The 25,806-nt window shown below is 43.3% G+C and overlaps 1 protein-coding gene across 19 annotated transcripts in view; it reads right to left on the bottom strand.

Annotated features, from left to right (window-relative positions):
- Nucleotides 1-23,360, bottom strand: part of nrxn1a (neurexin 1a) — a 57,796-nt gene extending 34,436 nt beyond the window's left edge. For 2 of the 19 annotated variants that reach the window (XM_034212891.1, XM_034212898.1), the window contains exons 1-7: nt 23,096-23,360; nt 20,471-21,861; nt 14,927-14,944; nt 14,259-14,288; nt 13,220-13,231; nt 2,141-2,442; nt 1,007-1,030 (exon numbers count right to left, since the gene is read on the bottom strand). In XM_034212891.1, coding sequence (XP_034068782.1) covers nt 1,007-1,030; nt 2,141-2,442; nt 13,220-13,231; nt 14,259-14,288; nt 14,927-14,944; nt 20,471-21,203 — 1,119 coding nt within the window. In that variant the 5' untranslated portion in view covers nt 21,204-21,861; nt 23,096-23,360. Of the gene's footprint in view, nt 1-1,006; nt 1,031-2,140; nt 2,443-13,219; nt 13,232-14,258; nt 14,289-14,926; nt 14,945-20,470; nt 21,862-22,984 lie in introns of all 19 variants that reach the window. The other 17 variants (XM_034212855.1, XM_034212824.1, XM_034212818.1 and 14 more) reach the window with 17 other exon arrangements.
- Between the last annotated feature and the right edge of the window lie 2,446 nt (nt 23,361-25,806).

Raw genomic sequence — 25,806 nt, 5'->3', positions numbered from 1 at the left:
CTTTACTTTACCACTAATGTAAGTTCTCTCTCACTTATCATTGCCGGACAAAGTTGCCCAGCCAGGCAGGTGTTAGTAAAGTCTCCGCAGGCTTCTTCGTGCTTTGTAGTAGGTGTTAGTACTATTTACTTGTTAGTAGTTGTTAGTTGTTGCACTGTTTGCAGCCACAGTAGTGCTACTTGTATCAGGCCAAGCTGTGTTGGGTTACTGAGGTTAGGGTTAATGATGTCAATGCTGTTAGTAGTTGTGATGATGTTATGTTGTTGTGTTGTTAGGGTGAGTTGTGATCATGGTGTTAGTTAGTTTGTGGTTTGGGGGGTGGGGTTTATTAGATCAGCAAGTTTGAATGATATGACACATGGACGAACACACACATATTAATGTACACACACGCACAGGTGTTAGATGGGTTACGGCTCATTCCACACAGACGCACACACACATAAAGCATGCGGCGTGTTCCTCTCTCTGCATGCAACCACTGGAAAAGAGGACACAGTATGTAGGGAAATCATACCGAGGACATGATGAATCAGAAGCACTATGAAGAACATGCTGTGGTAGAGTGGAGGATGTAAAATCCAAAGAAGAAAAGAGGGGGGGGGGGAGGGACCTCTCTATCCATTTATGGATCAATCAGAGAGGGGAAGGGTTTCTGAGTCACGCCATGCAGGAAGGTGGGCTCGCCATTTGCGTGCAGGTTAAAGATGAGCCAATCAGTACACGTCTACATGTCAGTCACAGATTGATGGGGTGACAAAAACGGTAGAGAAGGGGGGGGGGGGGGGGGGGGGGGGGCGGGCGGGGGAAGGAATATAAAGAAAAAGAAGTGGTTGGCAAGGAGGGGGGAGGGGGGCGGGGCTTTTTTAAGCGTAAAAGATTACCAACCGCATTTATCCTTTTATTGGTTTAGTTTTGTCTATGGTTCAAAAGGAAATAGACACGGGGCAAACCCAAACTAAGAAACAATTAGAATGATATCTACCGAACAATGGAGTTTGTTTACCATAGCGTGTCCAATGCCTGAGTGCTTTGTAGGAAAGGGGGAGAAAGGAAAGCAAAAAACTGTGAACAGAACAACTTTCGGGAAGAAAAAAAGGAAAGCTAGAAGGCCTCTGGTGAGGTTAGAAGGTTGGTTGGAGCGGTTTCGCTAGGAGAAGGGCACAGGTTAGGTTAGTAGTATGAATCATTCCATGGATGGTGGTTAGTTTCACTAGCAGGTTAGTAAAGTTAGTAAAGTTAGTAATACAAACAGGCAAACGGTAGAGGCAGGGCACATGTGGGTTACAAGCACTTGAGTGCTAGTGACCCTCGACGTTCTCTAGTTCACTCTGTCTCTCATTCGCTCACAGACACACACACGCGCACACGCACACACACGCGCACATACACACACAATTGAAAAAGCACTCACCTAGAGCTGAAAGCAGTGCTGGGCTGGTGGTTAACCCACTGTAAACTAAGACCAAAACCTCAGGTATTTTCTTCCTACCACAGCATCACTGCAGATGGACAACAGACCACTGACCGTAGCTTCTACATTGATTAGTTTCCTGCTGCGGACTAAGGTCTTTTCTGCTGCCCCTGAAACATCTGCAGCAGTCACTGTGGTTCACCAAAGTCAAACACACACTGAAACTATTCAACATGGATTTAAAAATAAACACTGCCACTGTCAATCACTTTTCAGTTAACAATTATATCTACAAATAAACAAATGATCGTCTATAACATTTTGAAAAATAATCAAAAATGCCCATCAGTTTGCCAGAGCTCAAGGTGATGTATTAAAATACTTGTTAAGTCTTTCAAAAACCAAAATATATTTAATTTACAATAAATAAAACAGTAAATCCTCACAATTGACAAGCTAAAACAAGCAAATGTTGGGCATTTTGGCTTAATAAAAGGATTTTAACTGCTGCCAATTAATTTATATTGATCTCTAATCATTTAATCACTAACTGAAATCCAGTCAAGCTTCCATCCATTCGTTAATCTACCATGTTTTTGTCCCTCCCTAAGACCCTTCAAGTCTGTCTTCCTCAAGGTTAACAATATGGTAACTACTCTCATATCTCCTCGCTTCTCCTCCTGATCGCTCGGTCTCTCTCTCCTCCACCTCCTGTTGTCTGGTTACCTGTCTCAGGTTGCGGGTGACCTTGACGTCGTGCCAGGAGTTGTCGTTGAACTTGCCGTTGACGGGCTCCACTAAGGCCTCGAAGGCCCCGGAGCCGAGGTTGATGACGAGTGACACAGCCCCGTTCTTCAGAGCTAGGTTGACGTAGTCGGCCGACTTGCCGGTGTGCAGCATCAGGCCGTTGCGCTGCAGAGTCTTGAAGGAAAGCGTGATTTCATCGCTGCTCGACTGGATGGGGTTGGGCGAAAGGTCGTAGCAGAAGAACTCGGAGCCCTTGAAGGTTGCAACGTAATCCTCTCGAGCTGGGTCAGAAAGGTGGAAGAGGGAGGGAGGAAGAAAAGAGAAGTGTGGACTTTTGTTAAACATTATCACAATGATTACTACAAATCCCAAGCTACATCGCTTCTTTCCACACCACTCTTCACAATATGCTCAAAGATGATAACATGGAGGTTGTTCAGCGAGTAAAACAAAGCTCTGCCTGGTAAAATTTGATTTTGGATGTGCAACATAAAACTTTTTGTTCAAGATGACGAGAAAAACGTTGTTATTGTCAAGCAAAGCCTCACTGACGCCAGCACTTGGAAGAGACACTTCCTTCCATACCTCTAATCGTACATGGAGTGGTGTGTAAACAAGCTTTGATCACTCATGTGGGTTGGAGATTAAACAGTGTGGCTGAGAGAGAGACAGTCGTGAGTCTGTATTGTTCCAAACTCGTTATAAAACCTGCCATCCTCCCTTTTGAGAGAACAGCTGTGCTGGCAGTCTGAAGTGATGTGGTCTTGTTTGACAACATGGCTCAATCCGTGATATTCATCAAAAGCCAGAGTGTGTGTGTCTACGTTTGCAAATGGTTAGGAAGGTTTGGAGAAGGTGAAGATGGAAACAGCAGCCTGTGAGCAGTGCGGCAGGCGAAGCGAGCAGAATTGTCCAATTAGAATTCAGAATAACAAGCAGCCAATGGCGACTTACCTTGCACACCCTCACTGACCCCCAAGGACACGAGACCAAGGTTTTGCAATCCATCATCCTTAAGCTCACACTCTCTTATCTACTCTCTCACACCTACTCACAGCCATAAACGCAAGCCAGCAGAGGAATAAATATGCACACCTACACACACATCTGCGGAGAAAATGATCGTAGTATTGTGCCGGCATACACAAGCAGGGGCGACATTATCCGTCTCCTTCACACCCATCCCCCTCCAAAGCATAAACCTTCCTCCGCATCCGCTCTAGCTTTCTTCTCAACACCATCCCTGTATCTCTCACAACTCCCTTTAAGCTTCACGCAAACATTCCTCTCCGCTCATCTCGTTGGCCTCTTTTTCTCCGCTCAGTGGAGCCTCTGGCGTAACCACCGACTTTTAGTTGACGATAATGAAGAGAACAGAGGGGAGAATTCTACACACACACTAGGTCAGGCTGGAGCAAGACAGACACTCGGAGAGGGAGTGGGTGGGGGGTGGTGGGTTGCCACCTAATGAAGAGTCTGAAGTGTAATAGGTTATTAAGGTAGTGAGAGGCACAGAGAATGGTGTTAAAATGGAATTGGCGGCACTCAAGTGAATATAACATGGAGAGAATAATGAGGAAAAAGTGAAGAATAAATCACAATTCAAAGAGCAATTGTCGCCGCCAATTGTCTTTCTTCGCTATGAAAAAACCCCGACGTGTGAATGCCAATATTCGGTATGAGTGAGAAACAACAAGTTGTATGCCAGCATGTGTGTGAGCTCCCCCTGGTGAGTGTGATTTCTTCCCTCCCAGCATGTTAATTAAGGGTGTGTGTGTAAAGAAAATGTGTGCAGCTTACGTTCCAACACGTGAATGTGTGCGGACAAGTATATGCTCCTTATGTGTGTATGAAATGTGCGGGGGTGTGGCTGGGTGCTGGTCTCTGTAAATATTGGTGTGTTGCTGTCAGAAAAGCTATTACCAACTCAGGGCCTCGGGCTAGTCTTTACTGAGGAGCGAGAGCGGGGAGGAGGAGGAGGGACACACAGACACACACACACACACATACAGAAAGAAAAGCCACAAATGCTCACACATTTACACAATCCCACTGACACACACAAGTAGACAAATGTAGATGAGGTGGCGGAGAGAGGGTGCGGGAGCCAAGTTGTTCACAATGAGAACACACACAGCCGTCCGGCAGCATTCTCGCGGTAATTTACAGAGGTGCCATTAGGTTCCAGTGCGGTGCTCCACTATTCTGTTGCTAATTTACAGACATGTCATTAGAGCAGACAGGAGCACATAAAGCATCTGCATCGATCTGGAAGCTCTGGCCCGCAACAACAACGCTCGTACAAGCACACAAATGTATATTGGATGACACAAACACAATGATGAACATGTGTCGCGAACGCATGTATTCAGAGCATACGGACATAACTAAACGCACCCACACACACGAGCTGAAACACTCTCAAGTGGGCAGGTTGGAGTGGATCTGTTGTAGCTCAGATTAATGGAGTGAGTCAGTATTAGCTCAGAGTAAACAGTGAGACAGACACTGACATACACACCACATGTCACACTTCATCCTGTGGAGAGCACTGTCGATCAACGCAGGGAAACAGGACGATGAAGGAATACAGAGAAAGGAAAAGGAGGGCAGAGGAAAGGACATTTCTCAAGCTAGAATATTTATTTTCCTTGGGAGATTTTTAAGTACTATTAGAATACTGTTTATATATATATATTAACTTGACTATAGTTGTTAGCTAATGTTTTTTGTGAGCTTGATGTGTGGTTGCATGGTTAAGTCTGACTGTAAAAATGATTCAATGCTCTTGATATTAATGGCACTTTGCAAGTAAAGGAAAGGAAAAAGGCTTCTTTCAAGATATTCATGATCTAATTTTTGTTTTGTAGATTTCTTCTTGGTATTGATTTATTGTTGGTTGTTTGACTTTTTATGTTTTTTAACCTTGAACAGTGTTTTCCTATACATTGGTCTTGTGGTTATATGTATGTATGCAAGGTCTGACTGGAACTGTTAAATCAGGATTGGTAATTTGACAGATGATTTACTGACAACACCCTTAAGATTAATTGATTGAGAAAGTTGTTTTTAATTAAAAAAAAATACCAGACATTTCAAAGCTCAATCATCTGCTATATGAGGTTTTGATATTCTCTTATTTTCTTATATTTATAACATTGTAAATTGAATACAAGGATTTTGGCCTGTAATTTGGTGTTCTGGTCAATTGTGATGGGCATTTTGTTCACTATATCCTGACATTTCATAGACTTCACAATTAATCGAGCAATTGAAAAAACGATTAACAGTTTAAATACTGATAGTAATCTTTGGTTGCAGCCTTATCTGGCTGAAAATGTTTTTCTTTTTCTCTGCTCTCCCTTGGAAAACAGATCTTGATCTTACTGAGATTATCTGATTGAATTAAGTTACTAAAGGAAAGGACAAGATAGAGAGGGGAGCAGGAATAAAGGAAGGGGGAGGGGGCGTAGGAAGTGGTTTACAAAATAACCGAGGACCTAGTATGGAGGCTATAGTGGGAACAGGAAAAAGGATGTAAGATGGAGGATGATTGGCATTGGACTTTGCAGGCTGTCATTAAACCAGTTTTATAATGAATAAAGCAGCATGTGGGGAGGGAGGGAGTGAGGGGGAGAGAAAGAGAGGAACACTGATCTGGTGGTAGCTGCTACTGGGACCAGCTGCAACTGCTCCGATCAAACACACATCACTTGGATTTATCTGTGTGTTTGTGTGCGTAAGGCGAGTGTCTGTGTGTCATATGTCTTTGTCTTTCCTCCTCAACATTTCACACACTAATTTCTCATTTCCATGGCAACCCCGTGTTACAGGGGCTATAGCAAATGTGTCCGTGCATGTGCGTTTCGGAGGGAGAGGGGAAGAGTGATGGGGAAGGGGGGCGAGGGAGAGAGAGAGAGTGATTGAGTGAACAGTACATTATCATGGACAGCTGTACTGAATCAAAATGGCGGATGGAGGCTGGGAGCACATCAGGGGAGCCTATATTATACGGCACCTGATGGAAGGAGCAGGGTGGAAAAGATGCAGGGTAGAGAAAAAGGGGAAAGACGCAAAGAAAGGGTTTTGAGAGAAGAAGGAATACATAAAGGGAGACGCAGAGACTCATTGAGATGGGCGACACAAAATGGAAGAGAAAGAGGTAGAGGGGTAGAAAGAGAGACAAGGAAAGGGAGTGGCATAGAGTGAGGGATGGATGGCTAGAGAGAACGAAAGGGAGAAAAATGCTGGTGTATCTAAATCCTAGTGTAGCAAGCCTCAATCATGGCAGCCCTGTCATTCTGGAGATAGCACACTGCAATTCCCCTGCACCTCGTTTTTAGCCCACCATGCAGTTCTGCTATCAGTTCCTCTCAGACTGTGCACACACGCAAATGCGCACACACACTCATGCACGCGCGCACACACACACACACACACACACTCAAATACCTTGCATGAAGGCAACCCTCCCTAATAACAGACAGGTGGATTAACTATGCACTCATACAGTATACAGATAGATGACCAGTCTAAAAATGTATGGAAATGTATGCTAACATATGCATAGTCTCTATATTAAGTTAAAGTGTGAAAATCCATACAGGCAAGTTCACCAAAGGCTATGACGGCCGTTTCCATCTTTATTCAGTGATATACAGCAACTGGCTCTAAAACGGATTGGGCTATCACATCGCAGCCAAGGGAGCAATGCTGTAGAGGAGGATATTACTGTCAGGACACAAGTGACAGATTCGCTGTCTGCAGCGTTGAGCTCTTATTCCTCTTTTTGTTGTATGGGTCGGTAAATTGAAAGGATTCATCTCCCACAAGAGATATACAGTTAAGCCCCATGCCCCCGGTATCGGGGGCAAAACGCAACATCTTGCAAGAAACAGCGTCTGAGGGCTTCTTAAAATGTAACAAACTATGAATGTGTCATACCCACTTAACGGGAAGAAACTCAGCTATCAGACAATATTCACCATTTTTAGCTAAACAAAACACAAGGGTAATAACAAAGGCTCTGAATTAGCCCAGAGCGAAAAAGTGCTAACGCACATAGCACAGAACTCACGGTAACCCTTATTAATTATCGGATCTGCACAAACAAGATATCGATTAGCAAACTGAGATTACACAGATTCCAGAAATATAAGTATCATCATTGAGCGATCAGAACTCGCGACAGGGGAAGCAAACCCAGACATCACACAACGTAGCTTTACGGAGCAAACACGGGAGAAATGTCTTACCTTTTGCTGTTTCTGATCAAAAGTTTTGTTAAATGGCATTAAAACGATAAAAACGCTGCTGAAGGTTAATCCAATGTGTCTGAAGTTATTACTGATAATCCATCTTCATATTTATGTCAATAACGGAGTTTTCATATATTTTAGGAACCTCCCTCTTGATTCTATTGGCTCTAACGGTTAAAAAGAGGTGTCAATCATCAAAATCAACCGAGGGGGGCCAGAGATATTGAAAGACCACCCAAATGACCCCAGAAGTGTTTGTTTTTTTGCTAAACCTCTCTATAAAAAGTAAAATGTCACTTGTTTTGCATCAATCTTGATACAGGGTACTTATTATATGTTATAGTTTGGATTCCTAAAGCTTTTAGTCTACTATCCCATCATTCAAGGGTGGTTTTCACTATAAGTAATGTTTTTTCTTTGGACGGACACTATCATTTACATTTTCTTTATTATGTTCAATCTGAATTTACTTTAAAATAAAAATAAAAATGTTATATTGATTCTGACTCTTCTACATCCAACTCACAGGTTTATCATTGCTTTGAGAAAAAAGATTATTAATGTACCCCTTTTAGAAGTGAAGTTATAGTCATTTGTTCTGGGAATGTCATTTTCGAGCCTGAGACCTTAAAAACAGGTTCAGGGCTTAACAAGGTTAAAAACACAGCTCTGACAATTATTTTTAAGATCTATTCATCTACGTACAGGTTAATTGGTTAATTGTTGTGTCTATAACTAACAGCAAACAAGCAAGTCGCTAAATGTTTTGTCACTTGAAAGATATTGAATTTATAATAGTTTTACAGAAGGAAGCTATCTTCCACTGTTGAGAAGCTGGAGCCATCAAATTATACACGTTTTTCATATAAAATGACTCACCAAATTATTGGTTTCAACATAAAATGGTAAAAAAGAAAGGAGAAACTTGGAAGAATTTAATATGATTACAAAAATATACAGTCTAAAGGAGCACTTTTGCTTAGTAAATACTAAAATACATTAAGGTTAAGATTTGTTTTTGAGCAGAAATGGTCTCTCCTAAGTGAATTTCCTTGAGACTCAAATGGAACATAATAACATCTTATTTTGTTAATCCCTTTGAATTTCGTTTTGAAAAAGCAAAACAATGAACAGCACCCTTTGCCATTATGATCAATCTTTTATTACTTGTGCTTTTTTGTTTCTTTTATATCCTCATCTCTCTCTCTCTGTCTGTAGCTTGCATTTGGCCTCCTCTCTGGTACCCAGGGAAACCAGCTTGTTTCCATGACAATGTCTGCAGGCAGAACAGTGTATTTGTCTTAAGCTGGATAAGATCAGAGTCGGTTTCATCTGTGTCACACACACACACACACACACACACACACACACACACACACACACACACACACACACACACACACACACACACACACACACACACACACACACACACACACACACACACACACACACGAACACAAGAACATGCATCATACATACCACTATGCACAGAGAAGACCATAGTGTGCCGAAATTAGGCACACTAAAATTTTTGCATACAGACAGTTAAATACACCCACACAATAATTAACGTTGCTCCGATTTGCATGCATGTAAATCCACACACACACATACTGCACCCTCACACAAACAGCTAATGAAACCCCTTACAGCAGGTTGTTAACAAATAACATGAGCATAAAGACCTCTTTTCATAAAGGTAATGTAATGGGTTTTTAATGAATGCTGTGGCTATTTCAGTTGTTGTAGTTATTCCAGACAAGCACCACAAGTTAATGATTGTTTGTGTGTGCTGTGAGTGCAAGTGTGTGCTTTCCTGTTCATGTGTTTGTTCTTGTTTTGGCAAACAGCAAATAAATGAACTTCAAATGCCAGATGGGGTACTGAAGTGAATCGCCAATTGGGCCACTACCCTCAGCACCCTCACAGACACAGCGCAGAAAGTGCTGGAACAGGTAGATAATTGGAGCACCGACGTGCCTGTTTTCTTTATTTTTCTTTTCTATAAAGGGAGTGTGTGTGTGTGTGCAAGAATAAGGTATCTGCATCACTCATGAATTTTGGCTGATGCGAGACTGTGTTAAGTCGGGGAGCCCAAGGAGAGATGCAGCGCCCCTGCTGAGAAACGCTGCAGTCTTATCTCCCTTCCTGTCTCCCTCTGCGTCTCCGACCTTCTCTTTCCACCTCTCTTTCCCCACTTTCTGAATGCGCTCCCATCTTTCCTCACCATCACTTTTCTACACTCTTTTCACCCTATCCTGCCCACCCCTCCCTTACGTTGCAGCGAGCCTCCGCTCTATCTTTTTCCTTCATCCTTGGTAAACGGGGAGTCTGTTTGATGTCTTTATTTTTAGGTGTTAAAAGGGTGCATCAGCTTTGTGTTCCTCCTATTAACGTTGTGGTGAATGCGCGAATATGTTAATGCTTACTTGCAAACTGGATGGTAATTGCGTACAATTACCAGTAAATGTATACATTTACTGGTGGGATTGCTTTACATTCCCCATGGTGAGTTCTGTAACTGTGCATCTCTCTGATAATGTGGGGTCTGTATGTGGTGCTGTGAATTTCATTACAAGAGCTGCATAGGTGTTAAGCATTAATGAGTGTTGTAGTACAGACTGTAATGGGTGTTAGTAGCAGAGAGCACAGGCAGAATTAGTCCCATTACATGGAAAGTGTAATGTAGACAAATTGTGCATTTTGCAGTTAAAAACGTTCTTGCAATTACTTTTATCACTGCTAATGGCCAGAGGGGGCACAACTTAGTTTTAACAGTTTTTGTTTTTTAAATTCACAGCTCAAGATGATGCCATCAGTGGCCAAATTCATGCCAGTCACTCGGGCAGGCAGCCAATCACCAAACACTTGACTCTTAACACCAAGCGGCTCTCTCTCACCCCGACTGCAGTGCTGCTCACTTGCCCATCTTGCTAAACTATGAAAGCATTAAAGCTACAGTGGATAATGTGTGTCGCAAAAATATCTTTCATTGACAAATATGCAGTACAGTATATTACAGTATTATTTACTTAAAGTTGTAGATGATTTTGTATATTTTTGGTGTTTTTCTTACAACAATGAAATATGAATAAAGTCCCCTTTATATCCTATTTTTTTGGCTGGCATTAGGAAATATTGAATTTTTTTCGAAACAATTCAATTTTATAGTTAATTATTTATTAAAATGGTTTATTTTATCTAATTTCTGATGTTGATTTGGGCACTACACCACTTACTATCATAGTAATGGAAAATGTTTTCCAGTTTAGTTTCAGTGCCTGTATTATATTCTCCTATAGTGTGATGTATTATTAGGTAATGATGAGTAAGAGGGAGGAAACATGATGTACTTTGCTGGTACTGACTGGTTCCTCTTTTCTTGGCGTCTGCTAGCACTCCCAGTCCCACATATGGTGGAGTCAGCACAGAGCCCGCCCTTTTTGTATGTGTGTGTTTGTGTGTGTGTGTTTTTATGAGAAAAGCACGCAAATGTGTATGTTCTGGATGAAAGAAGGGTGAGGGGAAGGGACAAAAACAAAAGAGGCAATTATAAAGAGATCCAAACAGTGTGACACTGAGCATGTGTGTGTAGGGGAGTGTGCGTCCATCTGTGTGTTTTTGCCATAAGACAATGTGTAAAAATGTGCCGCTTTGATTGCCGACGCTTTATGAGTCACAAATGATGACTCAAATCCACCTCCCTTTAACATACTCATGCACCCGCACAAAACACGCAAACATACGGGAACACACGCACCTCGTTCTCCGTCCTGCCTTCATCCACTGACCGTGAAGAATGTGTGCAGGCAGCCTTACTCATGCATATTTACACTGAACACACACTCACTCACCTACTCAGCGGGCACTCTCTAAAGGTTATTGTGCGTGAGTGTGTGTGAATGTCTGTTTGTCCGTCCGTTCACGTAAGCGCAAGTGTAAAGGTCACTTCAAGCGAGGCGGACCACTTGTCTATGCCATGCACAGATTATTGGATTGATATCGAGAACTCTTGGACATGCAGACAAACCACCGTTATTAACCGGACAACTTCGCCTCAAGGCTAAAAACATATAAATAAATACCATAAACGAGCATTTCTGCCAATTCCAAGAGCCACTCCTTAATCCTATTCAGAACCTACAATCGCTCATTCACCCAGCCAGGACCCTTCACGCTCTATTCTTGGCCAGACAGAGAGAACAGAAAGGGCAAAATCTGCTACTTGGCTTTAAGCACATTTTCCATCCAGATTATTGCTGCTCAATACATTTCAAAAAAAGCACAACAAAAATCCATTTCCCCCTCTTCCTTTGGCTGCTCCATACTTATGAAAATCCAATTTGGTTCCCTCTTTTCTTTCTTCCCTCCACAATTCGTGCATTTCCACCCTCTCAAAGTGATTAGTGATCTGTGGGTATCGTTTCCAGGGAGAATGATAGCTGTGTTTTATGGAGGAGGGGAAAGGTCCAGGTCTCCTCATCAGGGCTGATGTCCCTTGCAGAATGACGGGGCTGGGAGGGCAGACGGGAGCACCGCTGTCCCTTTGCAGATACAGCCAGTTGCTCTACATCACAGGAGAGAAGACGACTCACTTTATCTCTCCCTCGCTTCCTCTTTCCCTCTCCACTCCCGCTATCATTCATTCCTTTAGCTCTTCTCTCACAGGCAGGCACAGTCGCTTTTTCTCAATTTCTCCAGCACACACACACACAAGCAGACACACAGGCCATATATCTTTCTAAGGCCCCCCTCCCCACACCCAATCCACCCCCTCAAATAAACTAATTTCAGCTTTGCGGGCTCCTCAAAAAGCCTCTTTACGCTGAGCTAACCTAAGCTAGGCTTCATCTGCACCATTTGACAGCCTTTACTCCTTAGTATGCAGAGCAAAAACACACTCGCTTAAACACACAGTTTCTGAAAGAGACTTCAAAGGTTTTAAAAATATATAAAATAATCAGCTACAGCGCTACATTCAGCATATCACAATCCAAACATCCGTAATAGTGAGAGCATCCACTATACACAAATACACTGAATACATTGTGTATTAATGTCAGAACATATGTTAAACATGTCAGCCCTTAAGTAGGTGATTTAAAATGCTGAGCCTAAGCCAGATGAAGCAATTACATTTTCCCTGCCACCTGGATGATTCATGCCAGACGTCTTAAAGGCAGAAACTTCGCTGTAGCATTCTACTTAGCAATCAAAACACAACAAAAATGCTCAGAAAGAAATATACTTGTCAGAGTAGAGATGTCTAACTGTGATAGATGAATGAAGGCATAATTTTTGCTCTATTCAAGATATTTCCATCCACAAGCCTGGATGAGGTTTCATTAAATAGGAATAGCGAATACATGGCTGTCACAATGGGAGACAGCCGCCATCAGGTCCTCTCTCATCCAATCAAAGAGCACAATAGACGCAGATCAGCCTGTCACGGTCAGGCCTGTCTTTTATGTGGGTCAATCAGTGTATTCATCAGCGTCATGTGGAGCCGACCGATCCAGCAGCACCTACCTTCACAGATTTTCAAAAGCACCATAGGCCGGAGCTCAGCCGCGTTCACACGCACACTTTAGTATGAGCACGCTCACACACACAGCTTACCTTACCAAAAATGAAACATTCCAATTCAATGGCAACCGAAAAATGAGAACTTGAAGCGGAACCACTCTGAAGGTCAGCATTACTATACATACAGGAGCCTGTCAATGAATTCAATTTCAACACCACCCACCACAGCCCATTAGCCATACATGGAAAATAAATCAAGGGGTGGGGGTACCTCTGAGTTTTCCTAAAATCACAGAGGGTGGTGTCCCAAATAGTGAGAAAGAAGGGCAGGAAGGAAGAAGAAAAAAGGAGGAGAAAAGGGGCAAGAAAAGAGAGTTGACATTTTGAGCGTGTTGATCGGTGAACAATTTTCAATAGGTAGAACAGTGTTACTTTTTCGGAGGGTGTGAATAACACTGGACACACCGGGGGTTGAGGCAGTGATTTAAAACACAGGAAGATCGGTTGAAAATCATATATGCTCGCCAATGAGCAGAAGCCCATGTGAAGAAGCCCATGTGAAGACCAGCGACAGCAAAGTGAGACATGCTGGAAGCCGATTAAAAAGCCATGGACGAATGTGGAGTGTTCCTTTGAAAATTGCCACAGTCAATGATTCAAACCATGATGTAAAAGCACATATGCACATGTATGTATATATCACACACACTAAAACACTCCCATTCTCTCAATCAAACTCTTACATACACATGAGAGAAAATGAAATGATGTGGAAGAGTAAAGACCAATTTCAAACCATCCATGGAAGTCAGTCGGTCAGTCGGCCCTTAGCTCCATTTCCATGACCTGGAGCCTTGCCAAGTCTAACCCAGCAAAGCACTGTCGAGCCACAGCCAATCGAAAGCCTCCCTCCCCCATCAGCAGCCATGGTTATATTATATATCCCAGCAGAAGTTGCTCTCAGGCTCATCACTCTCTTCACAAATCAAACCAATCATTTTTTTTAAGGGCTATATTTCATTTATTATTATATAATTGCTCCACTTGCAAATGCCCAAATCATCTATTTCAGTTTAAATTAAAACTAAAATTCCTGATGAGACCAAATGGGACCGTTTTATAAAAGAAGAAATCTCAATTGCAGAAAAGAAACTGACCTTAGTTCAGTGCCTAGAGAGACAACTTCCTCCCGCGCCAGGTGGTGATGAAGTGGGGGGGGGATACAGGGAGTTGTGAGTGTGGGGGTGAGGAGGTAGGGGGGTGATGGTATAGCAGAGGACAACAGGAAGTGAGGTAAGAGGATGCCATACCTTGGTCGCCAATCATCAGGTGTGCCAGACCTTAAAGGAAGACAAGAGCACAGTCAGCACAGCAAAGGATCATGGGGCGTGAAGTGTGTGTGTGTTTGTGCATATGTGTTGCTGTCATACAGGAGTTTGTCAATGACATGCTGGTGAAGGCTAGATTTTTCTGTGCAAAAATGTCTGTGCATGTGTTGCTCGTTCTCTAAATTATTCAAAATGTCTTAAAAAAAGCTTGCATTGAAAACACTTACTCATCCTAGGCTGCGTTCCTACGCACTAACAGGTACGCACACAGGTCTGCACAGTGCTGCTCGTATACAGTATGTGTGTGTGTGCCTACAGTATGTCTCTGTAACCTTGAGGCAAGAGCCACTTCAGATGAATGCACATGGGATGTGGAACTTACCAGATGTCAGCATCCAATCCCTACATACCCACTCAGACTTACATACATTTACGCTGTCTACCTTGATCTGTATTCCCACAATAGAGGATTTAATGAGCACATGAAGGCCAGAAAGAAGAAAGTAAAGGACAAGACTGCCATGAAAAAGATATAAATGGGAGAGAGAAAAGATGACAACAGAGAAATAAATCTAAGAAAAAATGAAAAAGAGGAAGAGGTGTTGTAAAATAATGACAGAGAAAGTCAGATCGATAGAAGTGCAACCTACCTGGAGTGTAGCTGTGCTCTGGGTAGGTGTTGCGGCCGGGCGAGGAAAGAGAGAGACAGACATTCATTAACATGCATGCTAAGCCCTTGGGTTACCATGGCTACTTACTGTACATGCACACCTGTCCAGGGTTACCGTGGTAACACACATGCAAAGTCCACGCAAACGTCACAATGAATACCATGCTGCACTGGTAGCCAACACGGAGGTTTGTCTGAATATAAACAGCACAATCTCTCTGTCGGACTCCACATGTGTACATATGCATTTTTTTAAAAAGGGGGTCACACACATACCCACCCACACTTGTAGATACAGAGGGTGGAGGGGGTGTGGGCGAATATATACTCTCCTACCTGTATGTTTCGATTCAAGAGCCGTTTACCCCAGAACTTACCTTGCAGGCCGCTTCCTCTCCCCAGAGCCCCCCGACAGATAGCATGCAACACACACACCGCGCGCATTCAGTCCCACAACCTCTCTCTCACTCTCTCCGTCTTTCTCACACACACACACACACACACACACACACACACACACACACACACACACACACACACACACACGCACGCACGCACGCACGCACGCACGCACACACACACACACACACACAGCACGCACGCACGCACGCACGCACGCACGCACGCACGCACGCACGCACGCACACACACACACACACACACACACACACACACACACACACACACACACACACACACACACACACACACACACACACACACACACACACACACACACACACACTAACATTGAATATGGCAGTATTAATGATGTGAAATAGCAGGAAAATATCAAATATGTAGGGGTAGATTAGCAGTGCAGGAAGACAAGGGGCATGCATGGTTCAATACTGGGACACAGTGTGTGTGTATGTGCATGTGTGTGTATGTTTGTGAAATTGCGTGTGAGTGTGTGCTCATCTGAGTGTTTCTGTGCCTCTGCCCTTGTGCTAGTAGCATGGCAGAAACAGGTGGAGCCATTAGCATGCTAACAGCAATTTGCCCTCAAGGACAATGCAAGCCAGGCCAGGCCTAACAAGCCCGGTTCACTCTGCCTTCACTGGAGGGCAGAATGGCTTGACAGTTATTACATTTATGCATAGGCCTGCCCACAATATCTTTACTACATCTACAAAATCGTATTATTTTTCTCAAAAACTGATATATAAGATATTGATGTTCTTTAAAACACAACCCTTTCCTGATAAGGAATACTGCTATGGAATATGTTCAATACTGTCAATCTGGGGATAAAGAATGCTTACGCTATATATTTTTTTGCTTATACTAAACATTTATTATAATTGAACCATGGAGATATTGTGTAACTGTAAACGTGAACGGAAACTAGCGCTGCCACAGTCAAATAACTAATGTATTGGTCCTAACACAGTCCTAATGATCCCTTATTTCCTCTAGCAAAACATACTCATTCTGTGTAAAAGATCAACAACTGACTTTTCTTCCTTCTCATATTCAGAGGGTTATAATTTCATCTCAAAGCTTTATTGTGCAGTGAGGTTGACGGCTTCAAAAAACATAATAATTTCAAGGTTCCATATAAAAGATAACCTTATACAAACCCTGCCTCGCTGACAAAAGAAGTGCGCAGTACTCATGACTCATAAATGATACCAATTACCAAAGAGACAGCTATGTTCCAGTACACACATTCATTTGAATCACTGAACATTACTACTTTTTTCTTCATTCAAAGAGGGATTTTTACCATAGCTCTTATTGCGTTCTCTCTTGCCATCAACTCAATTTCTTTAAGACACAATCTTTCTCTTCTCCAGAGTGCTTTAGTGCACCTGAAGAGAGGTTTCTGACGTACGATTAATTGGGATCCTCACTGGTAATGTTATGCGTGAATATTATTAGCTCAGCCTGCAGATCGTGTGGTTGGATATTTCCCACTGACTGAGCCTTCAACTTGTCAGACCAAAATGAACAGCAGTACATGAGGCCAATTTCAAAAATAAAGCATTATATACCAAAACACAGCACTCCAAAAAAAGTAAACCCTCCACTAAGGATACACCATCTGCTCTATTCTCCACTAAGACCTCTCTGTAAGTCTGAACTATTTTCAAGTTTGATGATTCAGAGAGGTCTGTGAAAGGACCCAGGCATCGGAAATAATCTCAAGATGTTGTTGCACTCTGTTGTCCGTGGTTTATTTTTTGTTAACTGGCTCCATTTACTGCTGTTTATTTCTGTCTGGAAAGCTTCGTGTTCACTGGAATAGTGAAGTGATATGAGGAAGTATGAAGTAACCTTTTAAAACCAGCCATTAAGCTACTTTCAATTTCCACCATCATCTAACGTTATACTCTAAAACCCTGCAGCAATTTCTACCCAAACTGTGAATAGTTGAAGCCAGCCCTGATAATGCCGTATGATTTCACATTATAGCAAATGACTAATACTAAATACAGCACTTCTCACCCCGTGTACATCCATCCAAGCACACCTCATAACTGGAAACACTTTATGAGATTACTATTACTGACAACGGCCACTATTACAAAGGGAAAAAAATATATTTTTGCCCACACTTACTCACAATTGAAAGGTGATTCCATTCCTAGGAACATATATATAAAACACAGACCAATAAATATCCTTTTGTCAAGCAGCAAATTGCCAGTCCAAAGCAGTTATTGTAACTAGAGAGAGCTTTTATATAAAATGTCTGCACCTCTTTATTTGCCTGTAGAGCTGCACCGCTGCTAGGTGCCTCAGTGCTGATGTGACTCATGGTTGTGCTGCAGTCTGCACACTACCAATGTGTTTCTCCAGGTGTTTGCATGTTTGTGCTACATGTGTGTATGCAGGTGTGTGTCAGTGCTGTCTGTGTCTCCCAATGTGCCCTAACCAGAGGCAAAAAAACAGCAAACTGGATTAGACCGGCTCGGATCACTCGGAACTCTGAGGGCAGCACAGAGTTTCTGCAGAGCTGATCACAGATTCACCTGTCACTATACGAAGAAGAGAGCATAGGGCTGCAGAATTTTTATTGAATTCTTTGATTTATCGTTTAATAATTTAATGTAATCAGTTAATCATTAAGTCTATAAAATGCCTTTTCTTGTCAGAACAACAGCCAGCCTATAAAGTTGAAACATTTACAAAAATACAGTATGTAAAGCCACAGCTGTTTAGCAGTTTTGCTTTACAAGTCATTTTAAATGTAAGACTGCAATGAATTTCATCATGAAATACTTTTCTAGAATAATTGACTAATCATTTGGTCTCTAAAAGGGAGATTTTAATGCCAGTTTTTTAGTCTTAAAAGATTTGTTTAAATGTCTTATTTTGTCAGTACAAATCTCAAAGATATTCAGTTTAAATTTTAGTTTTCAGTTTAAAGAAAAGAGTGAAATATTTGACAGATCTTCTTTCATGGAAGATCATTCTAACCATAAATTGATTGACAAAAAAATCATTGTTTGAAAGAAATGATTACTTTCATCATCCGCAGATTATTTTCTCGACTTATGTTTAAGAATTTTGCACAGCCCAAAGTGATGTGATCAGTTAGCTTGTTTTATTCAACATTCTGTCCAAAACTCTTAGAAATATAATGTACTATCATATGTAATTTGACAATACACATTGAAAAACAGGATTGAACAGTTATTTTAGCATTTTTCTCTGACTAATTCTACTTAAATCATAATTATCTCTCAGTTAATTCCAGCACAAGTGAGCATAATCAACCAGCTACCCTCCCCACCTGCTTGAATACTTAACACTAGAGGTTAAGTATAAGTAAGTACAGCCATTATAGCCCTGAGGATGCCTGTCATACATAAACATACAAACACACATACTCCTTACCACACACATGTATAAATACAGCCGATTTGTGTCAAACATGATGCCTGAAGTCACTACAAGCTGAGGCAGCTGTCGGCAGCTGCAGGCAGCTCTAGGCAGCAAGGAGCTAAGGAATGGGGGTAGGGAGGAAGGACGTAAGAGCAAGGACGGAGAAACACTGCTGGCATGAGGTCTCCCTATTAGTCCTGTCTCCATGGTTACCTAGGCCATCCCAGTGTCCACTAAATGCTAGGGTGTGATACAGTGGGTAGCTAAAGGGAGGTGTGATGCTGACAGTGGTGCTGGGTGGAGTGTGAGGTCAGGTCGGTGACAAACGGTGACAAGCACATATACGGCAAGGCCACTCTTTGGCAGATGCATTTGTGTCATTTAAAAATGTAAATCGCTGAGGTGAAAGCTGGAAGGTATCTCTGGCATCGAAAAGAAAAAAGAATAGGAATGGGGAGCGCTATCGATTAAGAATGCAGATTGGCTCTGAATGAACTGAAGCGAATCTGATGACACACACAACTTAGTGGGGGAGATGAAAGCATTTGCAGTACTGCCCATAACAAGGTGGCTGAGTTCATTAAACAGCTGTTTCATTTTTCTAATGGCCAACATTACAGTGCCCTCTATAATGGAACTTGTATTGACCACAGGCTTGTTTGACATTATTAAGGGAGGGCGTTCTTGTAGAGTTGAGACATTAAAATATTAGTGAAACAGCATTTATCTTCTGCCACTTCAACATAAAAGTTTGTTTACTTTCAAAGTTCTTTATATTTATAAAGTACTACTGACAAGACATGTTTTCCTCTTTAATACTGCATAAGAACACATACTACACACACACACACACACACACACACACACACACACACACACACACACACACACACACACACACACACACACACACACACACACACACACACACACACACACACACACAATCACACACACACATGCACACACAGGGCATCTTATCAGGCTGCACCCTGTCCAAGTTATTGGCAGGCCATATATTGTATACACTTCATTTCACCCTATGTATTGTACCTGTGAAGGCCATCTTGAATCAATGCAAATCCATTAACACAAGCAGACAGGTGTCAGCCATGTAACGACCACCGATTTCCAACCTCTTAGCCTAGTTCCAATTAAAGTCTTTCAACACGAGCCAACAACCACATCCATACAGGATCCATATGGTTATTGTGTTTTGCCAAACACACCAACTGAGCCCATCAAGGCCTTGACACGACCAGCCAGGTTTAAAGTGATTTTCGGGTAACTTGTCTCAAATCTCCAGACTCTTGAGCTTGATGGTCTGACTGCAACAGCTGTTGTCAAGCACTCAGCCCCAGCTCAACTAAAAGGACTGCACTTGTTGTAAAGAGGCTTCGTTATGGAGGTTCATACTAAATTAGGAGTCATTGGCAGCCATGAAAGATCAATATCAAACATATTCAGTATGCATGTTTTGCACTGTGAAGGCTGCAGGTCCATAGGCACCAATTGAAAGGCAGCTGTGAATAGTGCTTCAGTGTAGATGTCTACACTGAAGGACTTTTTGAGTTGGAAGTATAATTTTGATATGGATCCACAAATGTAAGTGTGTGTATGTCTGTGTGCAATTGTGTTAATGTAAAGGATGAGATGTACATATGATGGGTCACATGGTTCTGGGCCTTACCTTCGCTGCAGTCGTTCCCTTGGAAACCGGTGTCGGAGCAGTCGCAGACGGCCTGGTCGTTGACCACACTGCACACCCCTCCGTTCTGGCACTGGTGGTCCGGCCCACAGCCAGCTGTTACTGTGACGCCCCCTGAGCTCTCCAACGTCGATTGTGTGCCGTTGATGCTCACCCCCGTGATCCAGCCACGAAAGGGGGGGTGTTCCCGTACCGAAGGGGATGTGAGGCGCAGCGGCGAGGAGTGTAGCTCTGGCGTCACCCCGCCTATGTAGGTGTGGCTGAATACGGTCATGTCTCTTCTCTTGCTCTTCACTTCCGCCCAACCCTCAATTCGTCCGTCCACCTCCAAAGAGGTGTTCCTCCAGTCCCTCTTGACACGCACTGCGTGCCAGTGCCCATCACTCACAGCCACACCTGATTGCAGTTCTGCTGGCTCAGCACAGAAGATTGAGAATCGCAGGCGGAGGTGGCCGTGGAGAAGCAACAGTTCAAGAAAGTCACAGAAGCCCTCATCATCCAGGTAGAGCAGCAGGCCCTCCTGGCTGTGAGTCCGCAGGCTGAAGCTCAGCACACTCTCGCAGCAGGCGTTCCACACCGGAAACCGCCCCCACTGGCTGGACACGCCTCCAAACTCCAGGGCTTCCCCATGGGCCTGGCCCCCCACGCTACACAGGCACAGCCCCAGGAAAAGCAGGGGGGCTGCCGCCCACACACACACCGCCATGACACTCATACACACACTCGCGCTCGCACTCACACACACACTGGAGGAGATAGAGGCTAGAGCTGGGGTGTTCCCTCTAGCCTACAGCTCATTGTGACAACTGGAGGGCACTTGGTGGAACCCTTTCTTTGTGGCTCAGGTGCACCCTGCTTTTTTGGTAGTGCTCTTCACAGAGCGAGGCTTCTATATGATACAGCCCCGGTGGGGAAAGGGGTCAAACAGCAGCTCCCTCTGTCCTTTCAGCACTCTTGGCGAATCTTCTTCTGCCTTGGTCTGGTGTTTGTGTGTTCTCTGATACGTTCAATGCCTCCTCTCCATTCACTCTTTCATTCTTCACTTGTGACATATGAGATTCCAGGAGTGTGTATCTGTGTGTTCATCTGTGTGAGTGTTAAATAAGTGACAAATGTGAATTCCATCTTTGTGCCCTAGATAGGGCCTTATCCCCCATGAAGCCAACTCCCCACGGAGTATGAGAGTGTGAGTGTGGGTGTGTGGCTCACACATTGGTAATGAAGAGAAATGACGCCGTCATAGCTGAACTTCACCCCTCCTCTCTATCCTAGTAGGGCAAAAATAAAAGAGTGTGTGGGCAAATATATGTGTGAGTGTGTTTGAGTGAGGTATGTGCGTCTTTCACTGCCACGTCATCACTCTCTCCAGCGACCTACAGAGAGAACAGAGACGGCACAATCAACCAGGGTCACACACACGCAAAAAACACGCACGCACACACACGTAAACAATTATGCACACTCTCTCACACACAAAATACGAGCCTGCTATTATTCTCAAATTACCCTATCCTGCATTTTTGCTCACACACACACACACACACACACACACACACACACACACACACACACACACACACACACACACACACACACACACACACACACACACACACACTCACACACACACACACACACACACACACACACACACACACACACACACACATCACATTGTCTCCTTACAAATTGAACAGGCCCAGATCATGAGTGTTTATGAAAATAATTAACAAACACAATAGCATCAAGGATTTGGGATAAACAAGTACAGTAGGCACACACAGAGACATACACAAAAAGCACCTCCTCAGTAGATCTCCCATCATGCCGCAGGAGATTTGTATAAGGTGGCATACCTGCGACCACCTTATCATAATGAGAACATGTTTTTTTATCACTTTCGAAACTTGACGTTGACAGTATATGAAGTGACAACGAAATCGAGTGTGCTTATTTTAAGTTATTTATTAAATGATTGTATCGGAGTTATTAATGTTAATAGCAGTGGCCACCTCGCACCTCTGTCAACGAATCTGTTCACAAAGAGCGGGAGCAGCACCGCGCGCTGCGGCGGATGACTCGCCTCGCGTTATCGAATTAACGTCTCCGGAGCTAATTTCCAACAACTGAACACATTCTCACCCAACATAACAAACATGGGTTGCAATGTAGGCTACACACACAGACACGCACACACATGCACGCGCGCAAGCACACACACAAACACACACACAGTTGGCTACACGTAGCCTAGTTTATTCTCCGCGAACCTTTGGAAGACGAAAAGCGGCAACATCACGGTTATTGATAGACGGGGTGAATGAATGCGGTTGAAATATCGATTGTCGATTTGCGGCCATAGCTCCTCTCCATTTTTTCTCCCCCGCGCCCGCTCCTTCACTACACTGGGGTTCAGTCTCGTCACCTGCGCGCCCTAGCATTTAACTACAGCTCAGCTAAGCGGCAACACGGTAATTACTCCTTTTTATCACTTACTGTGTTAATCTACATCCCAACCTGTAACGGTGATGTGACAGCCCCGCCCCGGTTAATGAACAGCGGATTCCCTCAATGCAGGCACATATCTAGGTTAGAAAGCCGACCTACCTCACGCACATCTGGTGGTTCCGTGACAACAGTGCTGCGCGCGACCCATCGATTCCCCTTTCCATCTGAGAAGGATTTCAAAGGCGCGAGAGAGTGGAGAGCACCGGCGCGCCTGGTGGTAGATAGAGCCGGTCTACCGAACAGGGACAAAATTATCACAGGCTCGCCTCCAGGCGACAAGGTGCTATTGCTCTCCCCCTCGCTTGCGCTCTCTCTCTCCCTCCCTCTCTCTTTCTAGCTCTCCTTCCTTATCTCTCTCTCTCTCTCTGTTTGACTCAATGTCTCTCTCTCTCTCTCTCTCTCTCTCTCTCTCTCTCTCTCTCTCTCTCTCTCTCCGTCCTCTTGAGAGGGAAAAGGTGCAGTCTGATGCTCTTCGCGAGACTCGGCAGAGGGAAAGTCACGTGGACGCAAGAGAGAGAGAGAGAAGGAGTGTGTGTGTGTGTGTGTGTGTGTGTGTGTGTGTGTGTGTGTGTGTGTGAGGTAGAGGGGATGGGCGGGGCTGCGCGCTGCTGCAGCACCTTGGACAGCGCGCATTTACCGCCCGCACGAAACAGAAACGCAATTACCGGAGGCAGAAAATAAGGCGAGAACCGGGGTAGAACCAAATGATTAAATCCGTGAGTGACAGTGACGATGGCCGTTACCAGTGCTTCAGGAGCGTCTGCAAGCAAGTCAGCGATTCAATGAAGTGTGTAGGGGGTGAAATGAAAAGGAAAACAGACATCCATCTGTTTCTGTTTCTCCCTTACACAGTTACACTCATACAGAACACACGCCTAATTCATATGAACAGACGAATACCCCGCACATGACTAAACACAACGAAGATTGTCACTGTACTCATGCCCATATACGCTTTATATTTTGGACAAAAAACAAACAATTAATGAAATCCCAATTTTACAAATACAATTGTATAACAAACTTTTCAGCAACCGTTTGGGGGAAAGCTTTTTGCAGTTTCACCTTACATTGCCCACACTATCAATTTCATAATAAAATGTTTTTTTCCCCAGTTTGGTAAGAAAAACCTTAACTTGCCTGCACTCAGCACTGACCTCAGCTCTAAACAGCACCTTTGGGATAAACTGGGATGCCAATTGAGAGCTGAGTGGAATCTGCAGCCAGATTCGAAAATCTCTTGGATAGCCTTGATAGTTTAAAAGAGTGGCGGCTGTTATAGCAACACATTCATGCCCAAGGTTTCTGAAATGTGTTCAACAATTACATGATGCCAGTGAAATGGTTGAGCATTCACACACTTTTAGCCATATAATGAATGAGATACCACTGAGGTTTACTTGTAATTTGGTCAGATATGAAGATTATTCCATGAACGATTATTATTTTTAATATATATTTAAATATATATATTAATATTAGGAGATAAAATGAACATTTGCATACATATACAGTATAAGCTATATAGTTGTTTATTTAACAGTGAAGGATTACTAGTAAAAAATAATATAATATATACAAATAATAAGAACAAATAAATGTAAAGTAAATAATAATAACGCATTTAAAGTATGTTATGTATTTGATTGTTGTGCCCTAGACTACAATTGCTTGAGGCATCAGGACAAACACCTGTATTGTTCAGGTGTATACTTTTGTGTATAAAGCGTGTTTACATTGCTACATGTACAAATATGCTAATATAATCCCACAATCCAATGCAAAATCATCAGCAAACACACACAGAGAAACACAGGCTTTTTTCCAGCCTGGGATACAGCTGTGAGGAGCCCAGCTCAGAGGTGCCCTCCCTGGGCTCCCTGGGACAGCTGCTGCTGCTTTTTCTTTCTCTCTCTCAATCTGTATGTCTGTCTCTGACGAGCAAGCACATCAGAGTTCACTCTGCTTTATTCTGCATTAACACTCACTTTGGACTAGTGTTTGGAAGAGGAGTAGAGCTATACAATTGGCTAGTGAAGGTTGGGTCCTCCAATAAAAAGAACAGCCCTGACTTGATCTGAGTTCCCAATTCAAGATACACTATACAGACATGATTAATGGAGCAGCATTCAGAACATAATGGTTTGCAGCCGTCCACTCAACATTTACATCGCTCCTGTTTTTGTACTGTAGTTGTCATTATCTGTTTGCGATTTGAGATTGTACAGGCTGCTTGCTGTTTTAGTGACATATATGCGTGTGTGTGTATACATTTGCTCCAGCAAGGCCGGCAACTGGCAGGAAGGCAGCTTTACCGTATGATCCACGGTATATTGTAGGACCACACAGCTGGAGCAAGATGGCTAACATTGATTTGAGCGACATATATTAGAGCAGAATTTGATTACCACAGAGACCAGGATAAGCATGCAGTTGTGCACTTTTTTTCCCCCTGTGTGCTCTTATGTGTGAGGAGAGTGTTGGAGAGGGAAGTGGGGAGAATGAGAGGAGCAGGAGGAGGAGTTACTATGGAAACAATCTCAACATCAGCACCTGGTATCCAATTGGACTGTCCACCACCGCCACCCCTCCACAAACCTTCTCAAAGTCTACTCCTCCTCTACTTCTTCCCCCTTCCTTCTCTCCCTCCCCCAATCCCCGGGCCAGGCTGACCTTTTGGACCAAATGGCATTATCAAATAATAACGTTCTTCCATCTCTTCCCTATGCAATGAGGAAAAACACGGACCATTCTGGTGAAACACGTTTTCAGCGAAGAGCAACATACAAAAAAATCACATGAAGAGATCA

Source organism: Gymnodraco acuticeps, unplaced genomic scaffold (genome assembly GCF_902827175.1).
Source record: "Gymnodraco acuticeps unplaced genomic scaffold, fGymAcu1.1, whole genome shotgun sequence".
Classification (NCBI taxonomy): Eukaryota; Metazoa; Chordata; class Actinopteri; order Perciformes; family Bathydraconidae; genus Gymnodraco; species Gymnodraco acuticeps.
Note: the sequence above shows the minus strand (reverse complement) of the source record. Positions and strands in the feature narration are given on the sequence as shown.